This window comes from Geotrypetes seraphini, chromosome 6, assembly GCF_902459505.1.
Source record: "Geotrypetes seraphini chromosome 6, aGeoSer1.1, whole genome shotgun sequence".
In the NCBI taxonomy this organism is placed as follows: Eukaryota; Metazoa; Chordata; class Amphibia; order Gymnophiona; family Dermophiidae; genus Geotrypetes; species Geotrypetes seraphini.
In genome coordinates this window covers 154,576,641-154,596,953 of record NC_047089.1, presented here as the reverse complement: position 1 = coordinate 154,596,953, position 20,313 = coordinate 154,576,641, and the positions used below count along the sequence as shown (strand labels likewise).

At 44.0% G+C, this 20,313-nt stretch overlaps 1 protein-coding gene across 3 annotated transcripts in view; it reads right to left on the bottom strand.

The window, feature by feature from the left end:
• LIMS1 (LIM zinc finger domain containing 1) overlaps nt 1-20,313 on the bottom strand; it is a 111,129-nt gene that overhangs the window by 41,094 nt on the left and 49,722 nt on the right. For all 3 annotated transcript variants that reach the window (XM_033948867.1, XM_033948866.1, XM_033948865.1), the window contains exons 2-4: nt 12,876-13,035; nt 8,744-8,810; nt 4,607-4,727 (exon numbers count right to left, since the gene is read on the bottom strand). In XM_033948867.1, coding sequence (XP_033804758.1) covers nt 4,607-4,727; nt 8,744-8,810; nt 12,876-13,035 — 348 coding nt within the window. The remainder of the gene's footprint in view (nt 1-4,606; nt 4,728-8,743; nt 8,811-12,875; nt 13,036-20,313) is intronic.

Below are 20,313 nucleotides of genomic sequence, written 5' to 3'. Positions count from 1 at the left end.
GGCTTGATGTGACAGCTAAGTGTAATACGGCTTTTGGCACTTCTGATCTCACGGTGGGCTCATCGGGCCCCCCCCTGAGATTTGGAACTGCTTTGATACGTTCCTTGAATTCAGCCTCCAGAAGGATTGTACAAGAATGAAAGATTAGGTTTCTTACCTCTGCTAATTTTCCTTCTTGTAAATCTCCTCTGGAGGCTGAACTCCCGCCCATCTATTTTGTCCGATTTGCACGTTGCCTCTTCAGTAACTGGTAAGCTGGATTTCTGTCTTGACCAGCCTCTCTAAGAATTACATGCATATTCCCCTTTGTCAAGTTTAAGGGTTGGTGGGGTTCCCGTGGGGGGGGGGGGGGTGCCCTTTCTGAACTTCAAGCTGTGTCTACGTTCCATAAATTTCCTTATGTTCTTATGGCCAGTCCATTACAAAGCTGGCTCCTCCCACGATTAAATGGTGCCTATTTGGACATTTTTAACTTGGATGTTTCTGTAGCCTCACACTTTCCACCATAAATGTAGTGGTTAGAGCAGGGATGGGCAAACTTTTTGACTCGTGGGCCATTATGGGTTCTTAAATTTGACCGGGGGGGCAACAATGGGAGGGGGGGACAATCCAGGTCACAAGTACATGGCAGAAAACCCAAATAGTAGCAGACTTATATTTTTACAAAGTGTCTGTAACATATATGGCTTTCTCCCTGAAGGACTGGGTGGCTGAAACCAGTTTAGAGACCGCGTTAAAGTTTTGAAAATCTGGGCCTTTGATTCAGCTACTTTGTTTTTTAGACCCTTCAGATCTGAGCACTCATCTTGGGGATACTCATATTTATCTACAGATTTGGGCTCTCCTCCAAGATTATGATAGTCCCCTATAGAATTGGGGCTGTAGCCAAGATAGTGATACCTTCAGGTACTGTGAGATTTTCTCCAGAGTTGCTAGTCTTACCAATCTGTACAGGCTTCGAGACAAGAACTGCAATATTTACTGGAACTTAGGCAGGTTTAAAAAAAAAATAAAAATTCACAAGTACAGTAGAACCTTGGTATACGAGCATAATTCGTTCCAGAAGCATGCTCGTAAACCAAAGTACTTGTATATCAAAGCGAGTTTCCCCATAGGAACTAAGGGAAACTCGCTTGATACGTTCCCTCCCCCCCGAGGCCAGCAGCACTGCTCCACCTTAAGCCCCCCACCTGAGGCCACCGGCGCTGCTCCACATCCCTCCGTGATCCGGCATTCCCCCGCTCACGTTGCCTCCCCACCCCCCCAACCGTGATCTGGCATCCCCCACGCATACACACACCCACCCAAACACATTGGCTTACCCCTATCTGGCACCAGCACCAGTGCACAGGACATGCCAGTGCCCGAAGATCTGGTGTCTTCCTTTTGCTGGGCCTTGAGCATCTGCGCATGCTCAAGGCCTTCTAGTCTCTCTCTCTTCGGGCAAGTCTTCTGGTTTCTGCCTTATTAGCCTTGCACTTTAAAGCAGTTTCAATTGTGTGACACGGCATTGGGGATATTCCAGGTAACTGGCTGAAGTCGCAGCTGCTGCTGCGGAGGTGCCAGGCACCAGTGCAGCAAGAGAGCAGAGGGCTGGACGATTCTGTTGTCTCGGCTGCACAGACATGGGCAAACTATGGTCGCTTCTGATGCCGCGGGCCAGATTAAAAACCTAAACGGGCCAGATATGGCCCGCGGGCTGTAGTTTGCCTATGTCTGGGTTAGAGTGTCTTATGGGCCTGGTTCCTCCCCTCTAAGGTTTACTAGCCCACTCAATAGCCATGAGCTACTCTAGTAGGCTTTCCTGTACCTCGTGGTGCTGTTCTAGAGACAGGTATGTACTTTTTCATTCAGAGTTTTATGAGGGTGGGAGGGGGGTTAGTGACTACTGGAAGAGTGTGTATGTGTGTGGGGGGGGTCATTACTTAATCCCTCTAGTAGTCATCTGGCCAGTTTGGGTATCTTTTTGGCACTTAGACGCTTCTAAAGCAGGTCTAGCTCAGAACGTCTAAGTTCCATCTAGGACATCTTGCAAAAAAGTTTGATTATTACTGCAAAACATCCAAGTCTAACCTGGCCCACAGCCCATCCAAAACACACCTCTGACACACCCCTTTCTGAGTTGGCTGTTTTGGAGGGTGAATGTGCCACAAAACGTCTAAGTTCTTTGTTTTGATTATCAACACTTTGGACGTCTTGCAAAGAAAAATGTCCCAGTGCTGATTTTTGGACGTTTTTCTTTGAAAATGCCTCTAATAGCTTCTAATCTCCACAGAAAACACAGAACTGATGGTTGTGCAAGCCAACATCAGCAGGAAGATGCCAGCACACATGCGGTATGGGCACTACCTAAAGATTTAAAATGACAGTGCACTTGGCAGTATCCGTACCGTGTTCCGTGGATGACGTCACCCATGTGTGAGAGTATTATGCCCACTTGTCCTCAAAGAGTGATTATTACTTGGAGCTTCATAAGAGAAAATGACAGATGGAATTATGACAGATGGAATTATCCTTGTTTCCTGCAAAAAGGACTTTCCAGTTCCATCCACCAGATGGTGGTCAAGCTTCTTTTATATGCTTAATGTTGCCACAGGCAAAAAATAAGTTTCTTTACATACTTAAATCATAACAGTGTTTGCTTTTATTCTGTCAATCATTTTCAACTAACAGTGAGAGAAGAGTAAAAACATCTAAAGCACAATTAATAAATTTGCTTCAGTCAATTTTGGACAGCTAATAAGAACTTGAATGCCTAAGCGTTTTACATTCAGGCACTCAAGTTAGGGCACAGGTCTTTGACCTAAGGGCCGCCGCATGAGCGGACTGCTGGGCACGATGGACCACTGGTCTGACCCAGCAGCAGCAATTCTTATGTTTGTCATGTTATATTGTAACAGGATTTATTATGCATGTATACTTGTAACCCATTCTGAGCTCTCCTGGGAGGACGGGATATAAACCCAAATAAATAAATAATGCATTTTCACTGGACTCTCTCATAAGGGTTCATGGCACAAGAAGGTTAAGAACCCCTGGCTGAGCCAAATGGGAGAGACTCTTTGGCTTTCGAAAGCGAAGCATCGCTTAGCCCTGCGGGACCAACGCTTCCTCTGCAGCTGCGAGACTGGGGTATGTCGGGAGAGATGCAGGGACAGGAAGCAACGTCACCAGCGGAGTTGTTGGGCTTGCCAACTGCCCAGGATCCCACTGCCGGAACATTGAAGTCGGAGAAGGTTGCAGATGTTTCGGCAAGAGGGGGAGAAATTCCATCAGTTCTCCCTCTGATTAGACCTGCTGAAATCACGCTCGAATCAATTTGGACGGCATTGGACTTCTTGCATAAGGTATGTCTGGGAACCTTTTCTCTGGTTCATACGCAGGCACAAGGAATGACAAAGTTTGAGCAAGATTTACAAGCCCACGCTGAAAAATGTAATCACTTGGACCAGCGGGTCCAAGGATTACAATCTTCTCAAACCTCCATAGTTCAAGATGGATTAATTTTCTCTAGTAATTGGAGAACTTTGAAAATTACACAAAACAACTAAACTTTTGACTTTTGAACTTTCCTAAATTGGCTACAATGTCTCCCAAAGACTTAGGGCTTCTTTTACAAAGGTGCGTTAGGGCCTTAAAGCGCTGAATAGCGCGCTTTAAAATGCCGCGTGTGCTAGCCGCTACCGCCTCCTCTTGAGCTATAGTGCGCGCTAATCTGGTGAATGCGCTAAAAACGCTAGCGTACCTTTGTAAAAGGAGCCCTTATTTTATAAGTTTCTGAGGGAGATATTTAAATATCCGGAGAATAGGCTTCCACCTCTTCACAAAATATTCTTTTTGCAGGTATCAACTGTTCCACCTGAGGTAGTTACTTCAAGTCTTTTAGATATTACAAAAATCTTGGAAAGAAGGAGGAAAAAGTCTTATATTGTTCGACCCTTTTCGTGACATTTGTTTTTCAACAGGCTAAATATGCACTTCTTCAGCTTTTTTTTTTAGGTCGAAAGATGTGATTTTTCTGGATAATAGGATCTCTATGTCTCAAAATAGACACAAACCAGGAGAAACAGGTGTCTAGAGATGAAACAATATGTGATATCGTTAGGGGCTAAATTTCAATTAAGATATCCCTGTAAATGTATGGTCTTTTTGGATCAGAATTCCTGTTTTTTTGCTCTCTCAGTTACAATTTTTCCTTGATGCAAAAGGAGTAGTAATGCTGAGTACTACCAATTAGATTTAAAAATCTACCAATTGATTCCAATATTTTGGCGCTTGTGATTTTGAAGATGAATCATTACTATCACTGATTTATTTTTTTGTTACTTTTAAAAATCACTCTTTCGGATATTGTGAATTGTCTCTTCTAAATAAGGGCTGTGTATGAGTCTACATTGTTAAATTTCTCTAGATCTTTGGATCTTTAGATTTGTTTTATTTCCCTATGTTTAATGTGGTCTAGACTCTCTTTCCATATATATATATATATATATTTAATGTTATGGATATAAATAAATAAATAATTTAAAAAAGAAAGAGCCCCTGATTTAAGACTTAGCACAGGATATTACTCTTCATTTTTGGGCAAAAAGGTTACAAGACCTACCTGCCAGCATTCTTGACAAATCCAATATCTGCTAGAATTTGCTGACAGAGATCACAGCAAAAACATTCTGGATGCCAGCTATTATTCATTGCTTTAATGACACGACCAATGATAAATTCACCTGTGAAAAAACAAAATGCAAATTTAAGTTTAAAAAATAATTCATGGTACAATAAAGGATATACAAGAGAAACAAGAAAAGGAGGAGAGTAAAAGCTAATAGTTTCAATGCTAAAAGATTTTTTTAAAAAAAACCAAATAAAATCCCAACAGAAATCTAAATCTCTCATCTAATCAGATGCACAAGATGTATTTCAAAATTTACAATAGAGGGTTTTCTTTCAGTTGAATTGGCTTAAGTGTTGTGTTGTATGTTGTGTTATATCCTGTTAAATCCTCACTAAGTGGAGTTCAAGTTCATGGAGCACAGGTTAAGTAGGAAGCAAAGATGCACTTGCAACTATTTATTTTCTATGAATATCAATAGTCATGCATGTCTTTCTTACATGTAGGCTTACATCATTACTCTTGTGTTGTCATATTTTGAAAAAGTTCAAAAACATGGGAAATCCTATTGTCAAGCTGGCTTTGAATATCCACATGCTCCAAACATTGCATTATATTCTGACTTACGAGTTCATAGAGGATAACAATATATTTCTATTACTGGGAACAAACCCAGTTAAACATAGCACAATGATAAATATTCAAATAGAACATTAACAGTAGAAGATGATAAATTTCAAGATCATTCCAAATTAAAGGAGCTTGCATCTCAAAGTTATGAGAAAGAAAGCCCCAAACGTGGCTCTTTTGGGGTTTACATATGCTCATGACCCACAGCCTACTGTTTGAGATGCGATGGCAGAGGCTGCCGGGGCGTGACTCTGAATACCATCTCCATGTGCCTCAGAGGCACCGGAACTTGTAGGCGCCAACACCGCAGCAGCAACCCCTCCAGAGGGAAATATGGACTGACCTTAAGGTGGTCTGGGCAGAATTGACCTCTTTGGGGAATAAATTGTGGGATGAGATTCATGACTTGGGTACCCGGGTCAAAGATGACCAGGCCAAGCTTATGGAGATAGTGGACAAACATTTGCTGGACCTGCGAAAAAGCAACATGGTGCTGCAGGATAAACTTGAAGATCTAGAAAACCGCATCCGCCAACATAATCTACGATTCCAGGGCTTGCCTGAGGTTGCTATGCTGATTGCGAGCAAGTGGTCCACCAGTTTTATCCCACCTAACAAGAAGTTGAGTCAGAGGGACAGATTAGAGAGAGTGCTCCGGGGCAGGCCTCAAGCAGCCTAGAAGGATTGCTGAACTGCTGCAGCTCTATAGAAGCTACTTTTGAAGGTACACAGTGAGGGCAATGGAGATTGCTATGTTGATCCCACAGGCTAATGGAGGGAGATAGAGAGCAATTTTGGACCCCGGAGGTGGAAGGGAGAGAGGGTGTTGGCCCAAGTAAGGTATGGAGGGGATCCTCAACTTATACATGGCTGACAGTATTTTAGACCATTTTTAGGTCTGTAACTGCCCTCGACTTATGCATGGGATTAGAGTTACCAGATATCTGGGGGAACCCAAACATCCTTTTTTAAAGAGGACTGTCCGGGTTCCCAGAAAGACTTTCCAAAACCCAGCAGTTTGTCCAGGTTTTGGAAAGCCCCGAGCTCTGGCTGAGTCTGGAAGGCCTTCAAAAAGCATGCACAGATGACATCATACACTTCCACGCATGCTGGAGGTCGGTAATAAAGAGATGAGGCTTTTGAGGGTGGAGCTGGAGGCAGAACAAGGCGGAGCTATGTGTCCGGGCTTGTCCATCATTAAATATGGTAACCCTAAGTGGGATCGACTTGTAGTTGAATATACACAGGTACGTGGAATTGTATATTTTGCACAGAATTTTCAAAATTTTTACACACACCTATTCAATACTTCTTAAACACACAGAATTCCTTTCTGAGTAAAGCTGGCGGAACAAAGGAAGGTAAGAATTTTGAAAGAAGAAGGAATAAAGATAGGGTAAGACTACTACTACTTACCACTTATATAGCACTGAAGGGCGTACACAGCACTGTACATTTTGACATTTATAGATGGTCCCTGCTCAGAAAAGCTTACAATCTAACTTGGATAGACAGACATGACATATAGGGTTGGGGATGCAGAATCCAAGATGAGAGGAGTTAAGAGTCGAAAGCACTCTCGAAGAGGTGGGCTATTAACTAGGCCTTGAACACTGTCAGAGATGGAGCTCGCCATAGGGATTCGGACAGCTTGTTCCAAGCATGTGGCACAGCAAGGTAGAAGGGACGGAGTTTGGAGTTGGCAGTTGAAGAAAAGGGCACAGATAGGAGGGACTTACCAGCTGAGCAGAGCTCACTGGGATGGGAGGAGTGGCAACACAGGGGGAGATAAGCGAAGAGAAATAGTGAGGGGCAGCTGAGTGAGTGTATTTGTAGGTCAATAAGAGGAGTCTGAATTGTATTAAAAAATGGATGGAAAGCCAATGAAGTGACTTTAGGAGAGGGGTAACGTAAGTATAGTGGCTCTCCTGGAACATGAGTCGTGCAGCCAAATTCTGGACAGATTGAAGGGGAGTAAGATGGCTAAGCGGAAGGCCTGAGAGTAGCGAGTTAGAGTAGTCTAAGCACAAGGTGATGAGGGTGTGGATAAGTATTTTGGTAGTGTAGTCAGAGAGGAAGGCTCAGATTTTGGTAAAATAGAGGAAAAAGCAGCAGGTTTTAGCGATATGTTGTATCTGGGTGGTGAAGGAGAGAAAGGAGTCAAAGATGACCTCGAGATTACTAGCAGACAAAACAGGAAGGATGAGAGTGTTATCCACAGAGAACGAGGTAAAAGGAGAGGTAGGTTTAGGTGGGAAGATGAGTACCTCTGTTTTAGCCATATTAAATTTTAGATGGCAGTGAAACATCCAGATGGCAATGTCAAACAGGCAGGCTGAGACTCTGAACTGGGTTTCCAGTAGAGATATTTGGCGCAGAAAGGTAGATCTGGGAGTCATCAGTATAGAGGTGATACTGGAAGCCTTGGGAGGAGATCGGCGCTTCAAGTGAGCAAGTGTAGATTGAGAGAAGGAGTGGTCCCAGGATAGAGCCTTGAGATACACCCATCGATAGTGGGAAGGCTGTGGAGGAGGAATCACCATTGCATACACTAAAGGTGTGATGGGAGAGATAGGAAGAAAACCAGGAGAGGGTAGAACCCTGGAATCCCAACAAGGACAGCATATCAAGGAGTAGGCAGTTATCAACAGTATTAAAGGCGGCAGAAAGATTGAGAAGGATGAGGATAGAGTAGAGGCCTTTGGATCTGGCCAAGAACAGGTCATTGGAAATTTTAGTAAGGGCAGTTTCCATGGAATGCAGCGGGCGAAAGCCTTATTGAAGTGGATCCAGAATAGCATGGGATGAGAGGAAGTCCAGGCAATGGTGATGAACAGCATATTCAAGTAACCTGGATAAGAAGGAGAGGAGGGAGATGGGGAAATAGTTGGGATTCAGTGAGGGTTTATTGAGGAGGGGTGCAACAACAGCATGTTTGAAGCTCTCAGGGAAAGTTGCAGTGGAGAACGATAGGTTGAGGATGTGACAGAGGGCGAGATAGCACCGAGTAGGTGAGTGGGAATCGGATCGGAGGAGCAGGTAGTGGGTTTGGAGGATGAGAAAAGATGTGTGGTTTCCTCCTCTGTGATCTCAGAGAAAGAGTGGGTGGCAGGTGTTGAGGGGAGGTTAGTACAAGGGGCAGATGGAAAGAGGGGTGGGAGAATCAGTCTGGTTGAGAGCTCAAGATTTATCTTCTGAATCTTATTGTAGAAGAACTCTGCCATTGTCTGGGGGAGAAACTGAAGAGGGGATAGGCAGCGATGGTGCTTTGAGTTAGGATTACAGTATAGAGAATATTAAGCAAAAAAATCTAAACAAAAGAAAGTTTGGAAAGCAGTTTATTCTAATGGTGGATCTTGCAGCAAAACCATATTCCACAATTCAAATCTTGTTTAGTTCATCTCTCAATCTTTCTGACTTATCCAACTTTCCAAGCATGCACGTTAACGTTTAAATAAAAATGCCTTATTACTGATGTTTTAGCAAGCAGTTAATACTTACCACACTGATGGCAACATGGGGCAAAAAGCATTTGGAAATCATGTTCACAGTATTTTCTTCCCTCAAACTATAGAAGTAAAAGCAGAAAATTAGAAATGTAGCATACACTACATCAGTACAAAACATCATGCTTTATAGATTCTACTTTTTTCTTAAAAATCCATTTACAACAGCGATTTTATATACCATCTATACTAGTGGCTCAAGAACAGTTTATAATAGGCTAGAATCATTTACATACAGTATTATAAAAGAAATTCACAAAAAATAAATTTAATAATTCATTTTTTAAATAGCCAGGAAGAACATATCAAGTAGTAGGAGGCACTGAATTATCTGAAATATGGAAAGCTAGATGAGGTATGCCTCAAAGTTCACCCTTATGGTATATATGAGTGAATTAGGAAAAATCTTTTCAAAATTTAGGTTACACAGTATATACTTAAGCAGATGACATATCTGCTTTGTCCACTTATGGAAGAGACTATAAATGTTCCTGAATATATTAGTTAAGTTATATTCAAAATTAGCAACAGGACTAGGAAAAACCTTAAAAAACTGAATACAGCCAAGTCAAAACTTATTGGTTTTGGAAATTATCCGTATGAATGAATTGGTTTTGGAAGTATCCGTATGAATGAAGTAAAGTTAATATCTGGTGAAGTTTTTGAGAATAAGATAATGCATCTAAAATCTTAGGTGTAATCCTGGATTCTGATTTAGAATTAAATCATCACATAAGAATGCTCTTTTTCCGTCTTTGACAACTGAGAGTTATAAGATCTATTTTGTTACAATCCAGTTTTCGAGTACTTTGTCAATTGATATTATTGTCATAATTGGATTACTGAAATTCTATTTACTGTGGAGCATCTGAAAAAGTTCTTACAAGATTACAATTGTTTCAAAATATAGCTGTTAGACTAATCTTTTCGGTTAGAAAATTTGAAAGGGCTTCACCTCTTGTGCCGGGCCATCCTCAAGCACAAGCTGAAAAATTAAGCACTGAACCTTAAACTGAATACACGCAATAATAGGCAGCCAGTGCAGATCCCGTAAAATTTTGATGCTCGCATGAGAATACGTGTAGCAACGTTCTGAGCAATCTGTAAAGCCTGGACCACACACTTTGGTAAACCAAGATATAGTACATTAAAATAATCAAACACTGGGGTCAACAATGTACTAATAATGGTATTAAAATTATCAACCGACAAATAATCTCGTAGTCTACGCAGTAGACGGAGTTTGAAAAATGCCTGTGACCTTAAATGACAACACTGAATCCAAAATTACTCTTAAGTATTTACTTTGATGCAGAACAGAGATAACAACATCATCTAGCACTATTTCTATGGAAAACAACTGCATCTGTCTATCACGACCCACACAGAATACTTCCGTCTTCGCCACATTCAGTATCATCTGATTCAGGTGTAACCATCCCTTGTCTGAAAACAATTTTGCAAATCCTGCAACACATTGTCAATTGAATTGTTAACTGGAATTGGGAACTGGATGTCATCAGCATATACATGGAAACTGACCCCAAATTTATGCAACTCCTTGAAAAAAGGTAACAAATAAATGTTAAATAGAACAGCAGACATTGCCGAGCCCTGAGGAATGCCACAAGTGACTTCAGACCAGCCAGCCTTCTCTTCACCTACCTTTACACAAGCAGCTGTTGTCAACAGACCAGAACACAATGTTATAACTGTATAACACCTCATTCATCTAATAATGAATGATAAAACTTAAATATTAATAAGGGTAACATGCTCTCAGTGTGGGAGAGTAAGCTTAAAGAGCTACAACAATGTTGCCACTCCAGCGCTTAACAAAGGCTGATAGAAATAGAAATGTAACTCACTTCAAGCCACACACCATCATAGTGTGCATATAAATCAAACAGTGATGAAAAACACTAAGAATAAACTTTTTTTTTATCAAAATGTGATTAGTTCACTACAACAATGTGGCAGTCTGTAATGATCATACCTCCTCAGCATATGAATGAAGGGAGAATAAAGGCACTTAGGCCCTGATTCTGTATAGGATGCCCGGGAAGGCTTTCCTATACAGAATCAGGCCTACACTAACCCCGATTCTGTAACCGGCATCCATGTTACAGACGCAGGTTAGAGAATCGGGTTAGAGTAGACGCAGCCACTATACTTATCGCAGCAAGGGATCTCCCTGCCGCAATAAGTATAGTGGCTGCCTGTCTGATCGCCAGCAGGAGGGTACTGAACTCCTCCTGCCGGAAGGCTGCCCCCCCCCCCCCCCGACACTCCCGATCGCCGGCAGGAAGGTGCCCAACCCCTCCTGCCGGAACGCCACCCCCTCCAAAACTCTTGATTGCCGGCAGGAAGGTGCCCAACCCCTCCTGCCGGAAAGACGTACCCCCTTCGGACCCCCCACGCTAACAACCCCCCCGCGCTACCACCCCCTAACCTCCTCCCCAACTAACCTCCCCCCAACTAACTAACTGCCGGCTGGATGGTTCTTGCTGCCATCCAGCCGGCAGGCTCTAGAAGCCTGGACCAATCAGGCCGTAGGCATAGCGGGTCCGCCCATCCCCACTAATCCTAAGGCCTGATTGGCCCAGGCGCCAAGATTGTGAGTACCAGGGACATTACTACATTGTATATTGCTTGGTAGGAGAGGTAGGGTTTCAGTCCTCTAATCCAGTAGAGTTTGCCTTAAGCATTTTTGACCATGTGTTAGATCTGCGTTGTCATGTCTAGGCTCAGGTCCAGCCATATACCTAGGTTTCTCACCCCATTCTTGGTTCTATGGTATTGCCATTTAGTGTTAGTTGGAAGCTGGGGCCATTTCCTCCCCATTTGTTTATGAGAAGTAGTTCTGTCTTTTCTTTGTTGGCTACTAAGCCGTTTGCCTAGTATTTTTAAGCAATTCCTCTGTATGTGAAAATACTACCCACGTGTATAAGAGTGTGGTATCTTAGGAAGAAGTAAATTCCTCAGGCACTACAATTTGAGCAAGAAAAAAAAATCTCTTTAGGCAAAAAGGAGGTGGAGAGGCTGAACCCTCTCTTCCTCTACGCACATTAGGAAAGGAATATGTTACAAGCAACGGCTGAAGTGGAAAAGTTCTGCTGGTCAAGCTAAAAGAAGCTTCTTCAAATGGTGCTAATAGCTAAATCTTCCATTATGGAGTCAACCACTACATCTGTCCATCAGGTCACCTACTCCTAGTGTTGAAGATAACTATACAGTCTTGGTTTTTAATTTTCCATTTATTCAAAATCAGTTTCTTCACTCACCCTTTGGGATTCAGTGGAGAAAATGCTTCCTTTTTGTAAAACATGACCCTCCTGTGGCCATGTGCTCCCAGTATTTGCAAAATGTTACAGTAACAAAGGGTGCCCAAAGATGACATCAAGATTCCATACTCCAATCCAATCATGAGTGAGTTATATAGATGGACCCCATTCACCTGGGAATCACCACTGGGTAGCCACCAGGTCTGTCAAAACAAGCTTTTCTCCCCCAAACCAGTATTTCATAAAAAAAATACTTCTTGAATACAAGCACTCTCTTTCTAGACCTTGCTCAGAAATCAGGTTTTTAATATTTATAAAAATCCATTATTTAAAGGGAATGGGACTTGATATACTGCTTTTTCTGTGTGGTTATAATCAAAGCGGTGTACATATTTTAGACAGGTACTGGGGCAATGAAGTGTTAAGTGACTTCCCCAGAGTCACAAAGAGCTGCAGTGGAATTGAACCCACAATCTCAGGGTGCTGAGGCAACTGCTCTAACCACTAGGCCACTACTCCACTCCATTCTACATTTTCATGTTAAAAATCTCTGGACAGAACCGACTATAGCTTCTATTGCAGTACATGGAAATCACACCTCTTTTTTACAATTTTATTTCTCTGTCTGTCAAGTTAACATTGTAAACCACTGTAAAATGTCACTGTGCATCTCTAGTATATCAAGCAATTGCAATAAACAGAGTTTCTTTGATGTCTAATTAACTTTTTGCCATCTGTCCTTCAAACATTCTTTCATGGGTAAAAGACACACAAAACACTATTGAACATGGCATGGGTGACTATGAACTTGGAAGTATTAGACGTTAATTCTGATCCACTCACCTCATAGAAAAGTCCTTCTGGGAACTGCTGAAAGCACTGGGCACACACAAAGCACTGTTCATGATATAGCTCACCATTACTGTTAACAATCTTCTCAGCAGGTGCAAATCCTGCCCGGCAGCGCTCACACATGGCATTAGCAAGAGCATTTGCCATGTTGCTGTAAACGAAAGAAATAAAAGCTTAGATTCATCTGTCTACAATGAAGAGATAATTAGCAAAGCTACAAAAAAAAATATAGAAATACTTGGAATGAAAATGACCAGAATAACAATGCTACCCAACTTCACCATGAGACAGATACTTCTGAAGATTTACGCACTCAGATCTAATTAACCCTGATTCTATAAAATGTTGTGTGGATTAGAACTGAATAAAAGTAAACATTATGAAGAATACAAAAAAAAAAATCACATTAATCAGAGCAATATAAAACCAAAACAAAGCACAGAACTAATGTCCTTCAAATGTCCAACTAATGTCCTCGTAAAATCACAAAAAATGGAAAAACCTTAAATTCCAAAATAAAAATATGAAGCAACCAATCGTGAAAATAAGACAGCCACAAATAAATCTCTCTTTTTACAAGGCCGTGCTAGCAGCTGCCACATAGCAAAAAACCCGAAGCCCTTTAAATCTCTATGGGCTTCGTGGCAGTTACTGCAGCGGCTTTGTATAAATAAAAAAAAAAAGGGGGGGAGGAGGAGAATACTTAGAGTGGGTCAAATCACTGGGTTATATAGGACTAGCACCAATAAAGTAAAAATGAGAAAATCAGGATTCTGCACAAAAAAACTAAAATCAAGGCCCCTAAAATAATGAGAACTGATGGCAGTAGTTGCATTTTAGAGCTCTGCTGGTTGTCCTCTCATCTGGTTGGCTGATTTGAGTGGTAAATCTCTCAATACCCGCAGTGCAGCCGGTGATCTCGGGGCCTCTCCACCAATACCAGTACCCAGGCTGCTGGTCGAGGGTCCATTCAGTCTGCCCTTCCACCGATCATCGATGGCCACATCACCCAACACCAACCCAGCCTAAAGACTTCTCCAACCCAAAGACTTCTCCTACTCAAGCCGAACAAACCCTCCGGACAAACTGATAAGTACTTTGCATGGTTATTCTTTGCATGGTTACCCTAATACCTACTCAAGTCAAAACTATCCTAATCTCCGTAGTCTCCCTCACTGCAGGATGGCCTCCCTGCGCAACTACCTCACCTTATTCCTCATGTTCTACTGGTCCTATTACAAATGCTGGTTAACTGAGGCTCTTGTTACTTCCCAGATTCCAATCCTCATAAGACCTCGCCTCACCATCCCAGTCCCCCTTAGGCCAATTCAATGCTCCATTCTTAGCTGTTCAGATCATGCCCCATCCCAAATCCCGGTTGTTCTCCCCTCAAGCAAAACAAAGAAACCTCGCATTAAGAAACACCGGTTACTAAAGAAAATCTCCCTCTCTACCCCAGTTGACACCCCTTTGCACAAAAAGGTACTAGGTTTCTATCTAAACATCCGATCTATCAGGAACAAAACCCAGCTGATTAAAGATTGGCTAGAAGAGACTTCCCCCGATTTTGTCCTCCTAACTGAAACGTGGTTGATCTCCGACACCGATATCATAATTCGCGAGTGTCTCCTACCTGGGTTTAAAATCACAACTCTACCCAGAACCTGGGGAAGAGGAGGTGGACTAGCCATCATAGTAAGAGATCCTTTCAAGCCCACCATCCTAGCCTCAAAATCCTCCACAGACCTCGAAATTCTCTCTTGTAAACTCCAATCTGACGAACTAGAAGATGACCTAATTCTTACTCTATTCTACATCCCTCCCAAGAAATGGCCCGCTGCTAAAGACAACTTTTCAGAATTCCTCCTCACCAACTCAATTACAGGTCCCTACAACCTATTGATCGGGGATCTGAACATTCACCTAGAACAGGTTGAGCAGAGTGATAGAAAAGATCTACTATCCCTCCTCTCTTGACTTTTTCATTCCAACTCCTGAAAAAATCCACCATAAAGGTCACCTTCTCCTCCAAAGAACAAGCCCATCCCAAGATCCTTTGGGAACTAGCTACCTGGACAGATTACCTATGGTCAGACCACAAATTATGCAATTTCCATCTCAACTGGCAAGCAAGACGTCACCTACCCAAACCAAAGACTACAAAAAGGCCTAAGAAGGTAATATACACAAGAGGCTTAATCAGTGGAATTCTGGTCCACTAAGACATCTCTTCCAACCCAGACCCCAACTCCTTTACGGTTGATGCCTGGATAAACACGAGCACACAGATCCTAAATACAATGGCCCCCTATAAAACTAAAAAAATGAGAAACAAAATTCTGGACGGCTGGTATGATGCCAAACTTGGATCAGTAAAACGGGAACTTCGAAAACTGGAAAGACTATGGCTGAAATCCAACAACAGCAAAGACAGAGCCAACTGGAGAACAAAACTAAAAGACTACAAACATCTGATAATCACCAAACGCACTAACTTCTACGTTCAAAAAATCGGTACCAAAAACCTATTCAAAATAGTCAACCACCTCTATGACATTCAGTCCCTTAACCACCCTTCCTCAGACTCCCCCCCACCGGCCAACGACCTGGCCCTGTTTTTCAATAACAAAATCTCCAATCTCAGATCTATCCTTCCTACAATCTCCACCAGCCATCTGAACTATCTTGATGCTCAGTTCCATGATGACGAAACCAGGACTGATCTGTACTGGAACAACTTCACCACCCCCACCTGGCAACAATTCTGCAAATTCTACTCAAAATATGCCAATTCCCACTGCAAACTAGATTGCTGCCACCAAATGTAATGAAAGTTGCCCCAACCTCCTTCAAAGCCAAGCTATATACCTGGCTCTCCTCCCAGCTTCAATCAGGCTCATTTCCTGAAGACCTAGGCCAGATACTTATCACTCCAATTGTAAAAACCCCCAAAGACCCCTTCTCCCTTATATCCAACTACAGACCCATTGCAAACATACCCTTCTTTACAAAGCTGACGGAAGGTCTGGTCAACCAAGATTTAGCAACCTATCTGGACAAATTCAACATTCTAAACGATAACCAGTCAGGCTTTCGCTCCGGTCACAGCAATGAAACTGTCATCGCCTCTCTGGTAGACTACCTCCACAACCTGTTCAGTCAAGGCACAAGCGCACTAGTCCTGCAATTTGATCTCAGTAGTGCCTTCGACTTGGTCGATCATGCCATCCTCCTGGACTGTTTGGAATCTATCAGTCTCTCAGGCAACGTGTTAAAATGGTTCCAGGGTTTCCTAGGTAAAGCACAGTTACTTACCGTAACAGGTGTTATCCAGGGACAGCAGGCTTGACTGATGGGTGACGGCACCGACGGAGCCCCGGTACGGACAATTTTAGAGTGATTGCACTCTAAGAACTTTGAAAGTTCTAGTAGGCCGCACCGCGCACGCGCGAGTGCCTTCCCGCCCGACAGAGGAGCGCGGTCCCCAGTTAGGATAAGCCAGCTAAGAAGCCAACCTGGAGAGGTGGGAGGGATGCAAGAATATCTGCCTGCTGTCCCTGGATAACACCTGTTACGGTAAGTAACTGTGCTTTATCCCAGGACAAGCAGGCAGCATATTCTTGACTGATGGGTGACCTCCAAGCTAACAAAAAGAGGGATGGAGGGAAGGTTGGCCATTAGGAAAATAAATTTTGTAAAACAGACTGGCCGAAGTGTCCATCCCGTCTGGAGAATGCATACAGACAATAATGTGATGTAAAAGTGTGAACTGAGGACCAAGTAGCAGCCTTGCAGATTTCCTCAATGGAAGTAGATCGGAGGAAAGCTACAGACGCTGCCATAGCTCTAACTTTGTGGCCCGTGACAGAACCTTCCAGTGTCAGGCCCGACTGAGCATAACAGAAAGAAACGCAAGCAGCAAGCCAATTGGAGAGAGTGCGTTTAGATACAGGATGACCCAACTTGTTAGGATCAAAGGATAAAAATAGTTGAGGAGATGATCTGTGGGGCTTAGTACGTTCAAGATAGTAAGCCAGAGCACGTTTACAGTCCAAGGTATGCAAAGCCTGTTCACCTGGATGAGAATGAGGCTTTGGAAAAAATACAGGCAGGACTATGGACTGGTTAAGATGAAAGTCAGACACAACCTTAGGAAGAAATTTGGGGTGTGTACGGAGAACCACCTTATCATGGTGAAAAACAGTGAAAGGTGGATCGGCCACTAGTGCATGCAGTTCACTGACCCTCCTGGCAGAAGTGAGAGCTATAAGGAAGACCACTTTCCAGGTAAGAAATTTGAAATGCGCTGTGGCCAAAGGTTCAAAAGGAGGCTTCATTAAAGCGGAAAGAACCACATTGAGATCCCAGACTACAGGAGGAGGCTTGAGAGGTGGTTTCACATTGAAAAGGCCCCTCATGAACCGAGAAACCAAAGGATGAGCCGAGAGGGGTTTTCCATGAATTGGCTCATGAAAGGCAGCAATGGCACTAAGGTGAACTCTGATAGAAATAGATTTAAGACCAGAGTCAGACAAGGAAAGAAGATAGTCCAACACCAGTCCCACTGCTAGAGACATGGGATCATGGTGATGTGAGAGGCACCAGGAAGAAAACTGAGACCACTTCTGTTGATAATATTGGAGCGTGGCCGGTTTCCTGGAAGCATCAATGATAGAGCGGACAGGCTGAGAAAGAAGTGAGTGAGCCGAAGTCAGCCCGAGAGATACCAAGCTGTCAGGTGCAGAGACTGTAGGTTGGGATGCAGTAGGGTCTGCTGATGCTGAGAAAGCAGAGAAGGAAACAGTGGAAGAGGTATGGATTCCCTGGAACTGAGTTGAAGTAGAAGGGAGAACCAATGTTGCCTGGGCCACCGTGGAGCAATGAGAATCATGGTGGCTTGTTCCCTCTTGAGCTTGAACAGTGTTCGCAGCATGAGCGGTAGAGGGGGAAAAGCATATAGGAAGAGACTGGTCCAATCCAGGAGAAATGCATCGGGCGCCAGACGGTGAGGAGAGTAGAGTCTGGAGCAAAACAGGGGCAGCTGATGGTTGTGGGGAGCTGCAAAAAGGAACACTTGAGGAGTGCCCCATTGAGCGAAAATGGACTGAAGAGTCGAGGGATCGAGAGTCCATTCGTGAGGTTGGAGAATTCTGCTGAGATAGTCCGCTAAGGAATTCTGTTCCCCTTGAATGTAGACAGCCTTCAGGAATAAGTGACGAGCTGTCGCCCAAGACCAAATCCGTTGGGCTTCCTGACACAACAGGCGAGAGCCCGTTCCTCCCTGTTTGTTGATGTAGTACATTGCAACTTGATTGTCTGTGCAAATGAGTAGTACTTGAGGAAAGAGAAGATGTTGAAACGCCTTGAGGGCATAGAACATCGCTCGGAGTTCCAGGAAATTGATGTGGTGTTTCTTTTCCTGGGCAGTCCAAAATCCCTGAGTTTGGAATTCGTTCAAGTGAGCTCCCCAGGCGTAGGGGGAGGAATCTGTGGTGATGATTAGTTGATGAGGAGGTAGATGGAACAGCAGACCTCTGGATAGATTTGAAGATGTCAACCACCAAAGAAGCGACTGTCGAAGAGACGAGGTCACAGATATGTGTTGTGAACAAGGATCCGTCGCTTGGGACCATTGGTTCGCTAAGGTCCATTGAGGAGTATGCAGGTGGAGATGTGCGAAGGGTGTGACATGTACTGTCGAAGCCATGTGCCCCAATAGCACCATCATGTGATTCGCAGAAATGGTAATCTGTTGAAACACCTGCTGACAGAGATGGAGGATGACGTGAAGGCGGTTGGATGGAAGAAACGCCCTCATCAGAACAGTGTCCAGAACGGCTCCAATAAATTGAAGTCGCTGGGTCGGAATGAGGTGAGACTTGGGTAGATTGATTTCGAACCCTAATAGTCGAAGGAAGTGAATGGTCTGATTGGTGGCAAGCAGAACCGCTTGAGGGGAATGAGCTTTGATCAACCAGTCGTCCAGATAAGGGAAGACTTGAAAGTTGTGAGAGCGGGGATAGGCCGCTACCACAATCAGACATTTGGTGAATACCCTGGGAGAGGAAGCCAGGCCGAAGGTTAGCACTTTGTACTGATAATGATGTTGATTGATGAGAAAGCGCAGATATTGCCTGGACGTCAGATGGATAGGAATATGTGTGTAAGCCTCTTTGAGATCGAGGGAGCATAGCCAGGATCCTGCACCGATGTAACATCCTCCTCCGAGGAATAATCTGCCTCGGTACCGAGGGGGTCATCAGAATCATCCCACAAATCAGGGTCCCGTACCGATGACAGACGGCCCTGAGAAAGTGGGGTAGAAGGTTCGGTATGCTTGGTTTTGCGTACCGATTTACCAGACCTCATGGACACTGTACCGGGTGACTGTACAGCAGTACGGGTGTCAGAGAACGGCACCGGCTCCGAAGTCGAGTAAGCAGTGCGTCAAAGAGACTTCGGTTCCGCCGAGAGAACAGGCATAGAAACAGATTTTTGCGGTGCCGACAACATCGATGCCGACAAAACAGGCTGTTCGACTATCGGCACCGAATGCTCAGTAGGTACCGACACTGGAAGGCTCGGAGTCAGCAGAGCCGGGAGCAAGTGTTGTAACTACTCCTTAAGCTGGACCTGAAGGATGGATGCTATTCTCTCATCCAGAGACGGTCCCGATGGCACCGGTACCGCTTTTTTCTTGCTCGGTACTGCGGTGCAGCTCGACGCTCAGGCGAAGTCGATGCCGATGAAGAGGCAGTGACTTCAATAGGAGCGGAGCGTTTGCGAGGCCGGCGCACAGTCTGCAGGACTTGGCTCACTGCTTGTTCGACTGGCGGGCTAAGGACAGTAGGGGATGGCTTCTTAGCCGGCTTACCTACAGGGTGCGACACCAAGGGTGGATCTTGCGGTGTCGAAGTCACCGGTGCCGATTTGGAGGAAGATGACGGTGTCGATGCCGGGGGAACTTCCATGGCGGCACCGAAAAGAATTCGCTGTTGAATTTGGCGATTCTTTAGAGTTCTCTTTTGGAGAGAACTGCAGCGGGTGCACGTTTCTGCCCTATGGTCCGGACCCAGACACTGAAGGCACCACTTGTGCGGGTCGGAAAGGGAAATAGGACGTGCACACCGCTGACACTTCTTAAAACCCGGTGAAGGGGGCATGAAGGGAAAAACGGCCGTAGCAAAATCGAAGCCCGAGGCTTCGATGGTGCCAAGAGGCCCCGCCGGGGCTGACTGGAAAAAAGTCGAAAAAAAAATGGACTTTTTTTTTTTTTTAAAAATAAAAGAAAGAAACGATAAGGTGAATAAATCACGACAAGAAAATAACGCGCGAGCGGGAAGGCGAGAAAAATTTGAAAAAATTTTCCAACAGCAGTTGGAACACGCATCTTCTTAGCTCCGCGGAAACTAAGAAACTGGGGACCGCG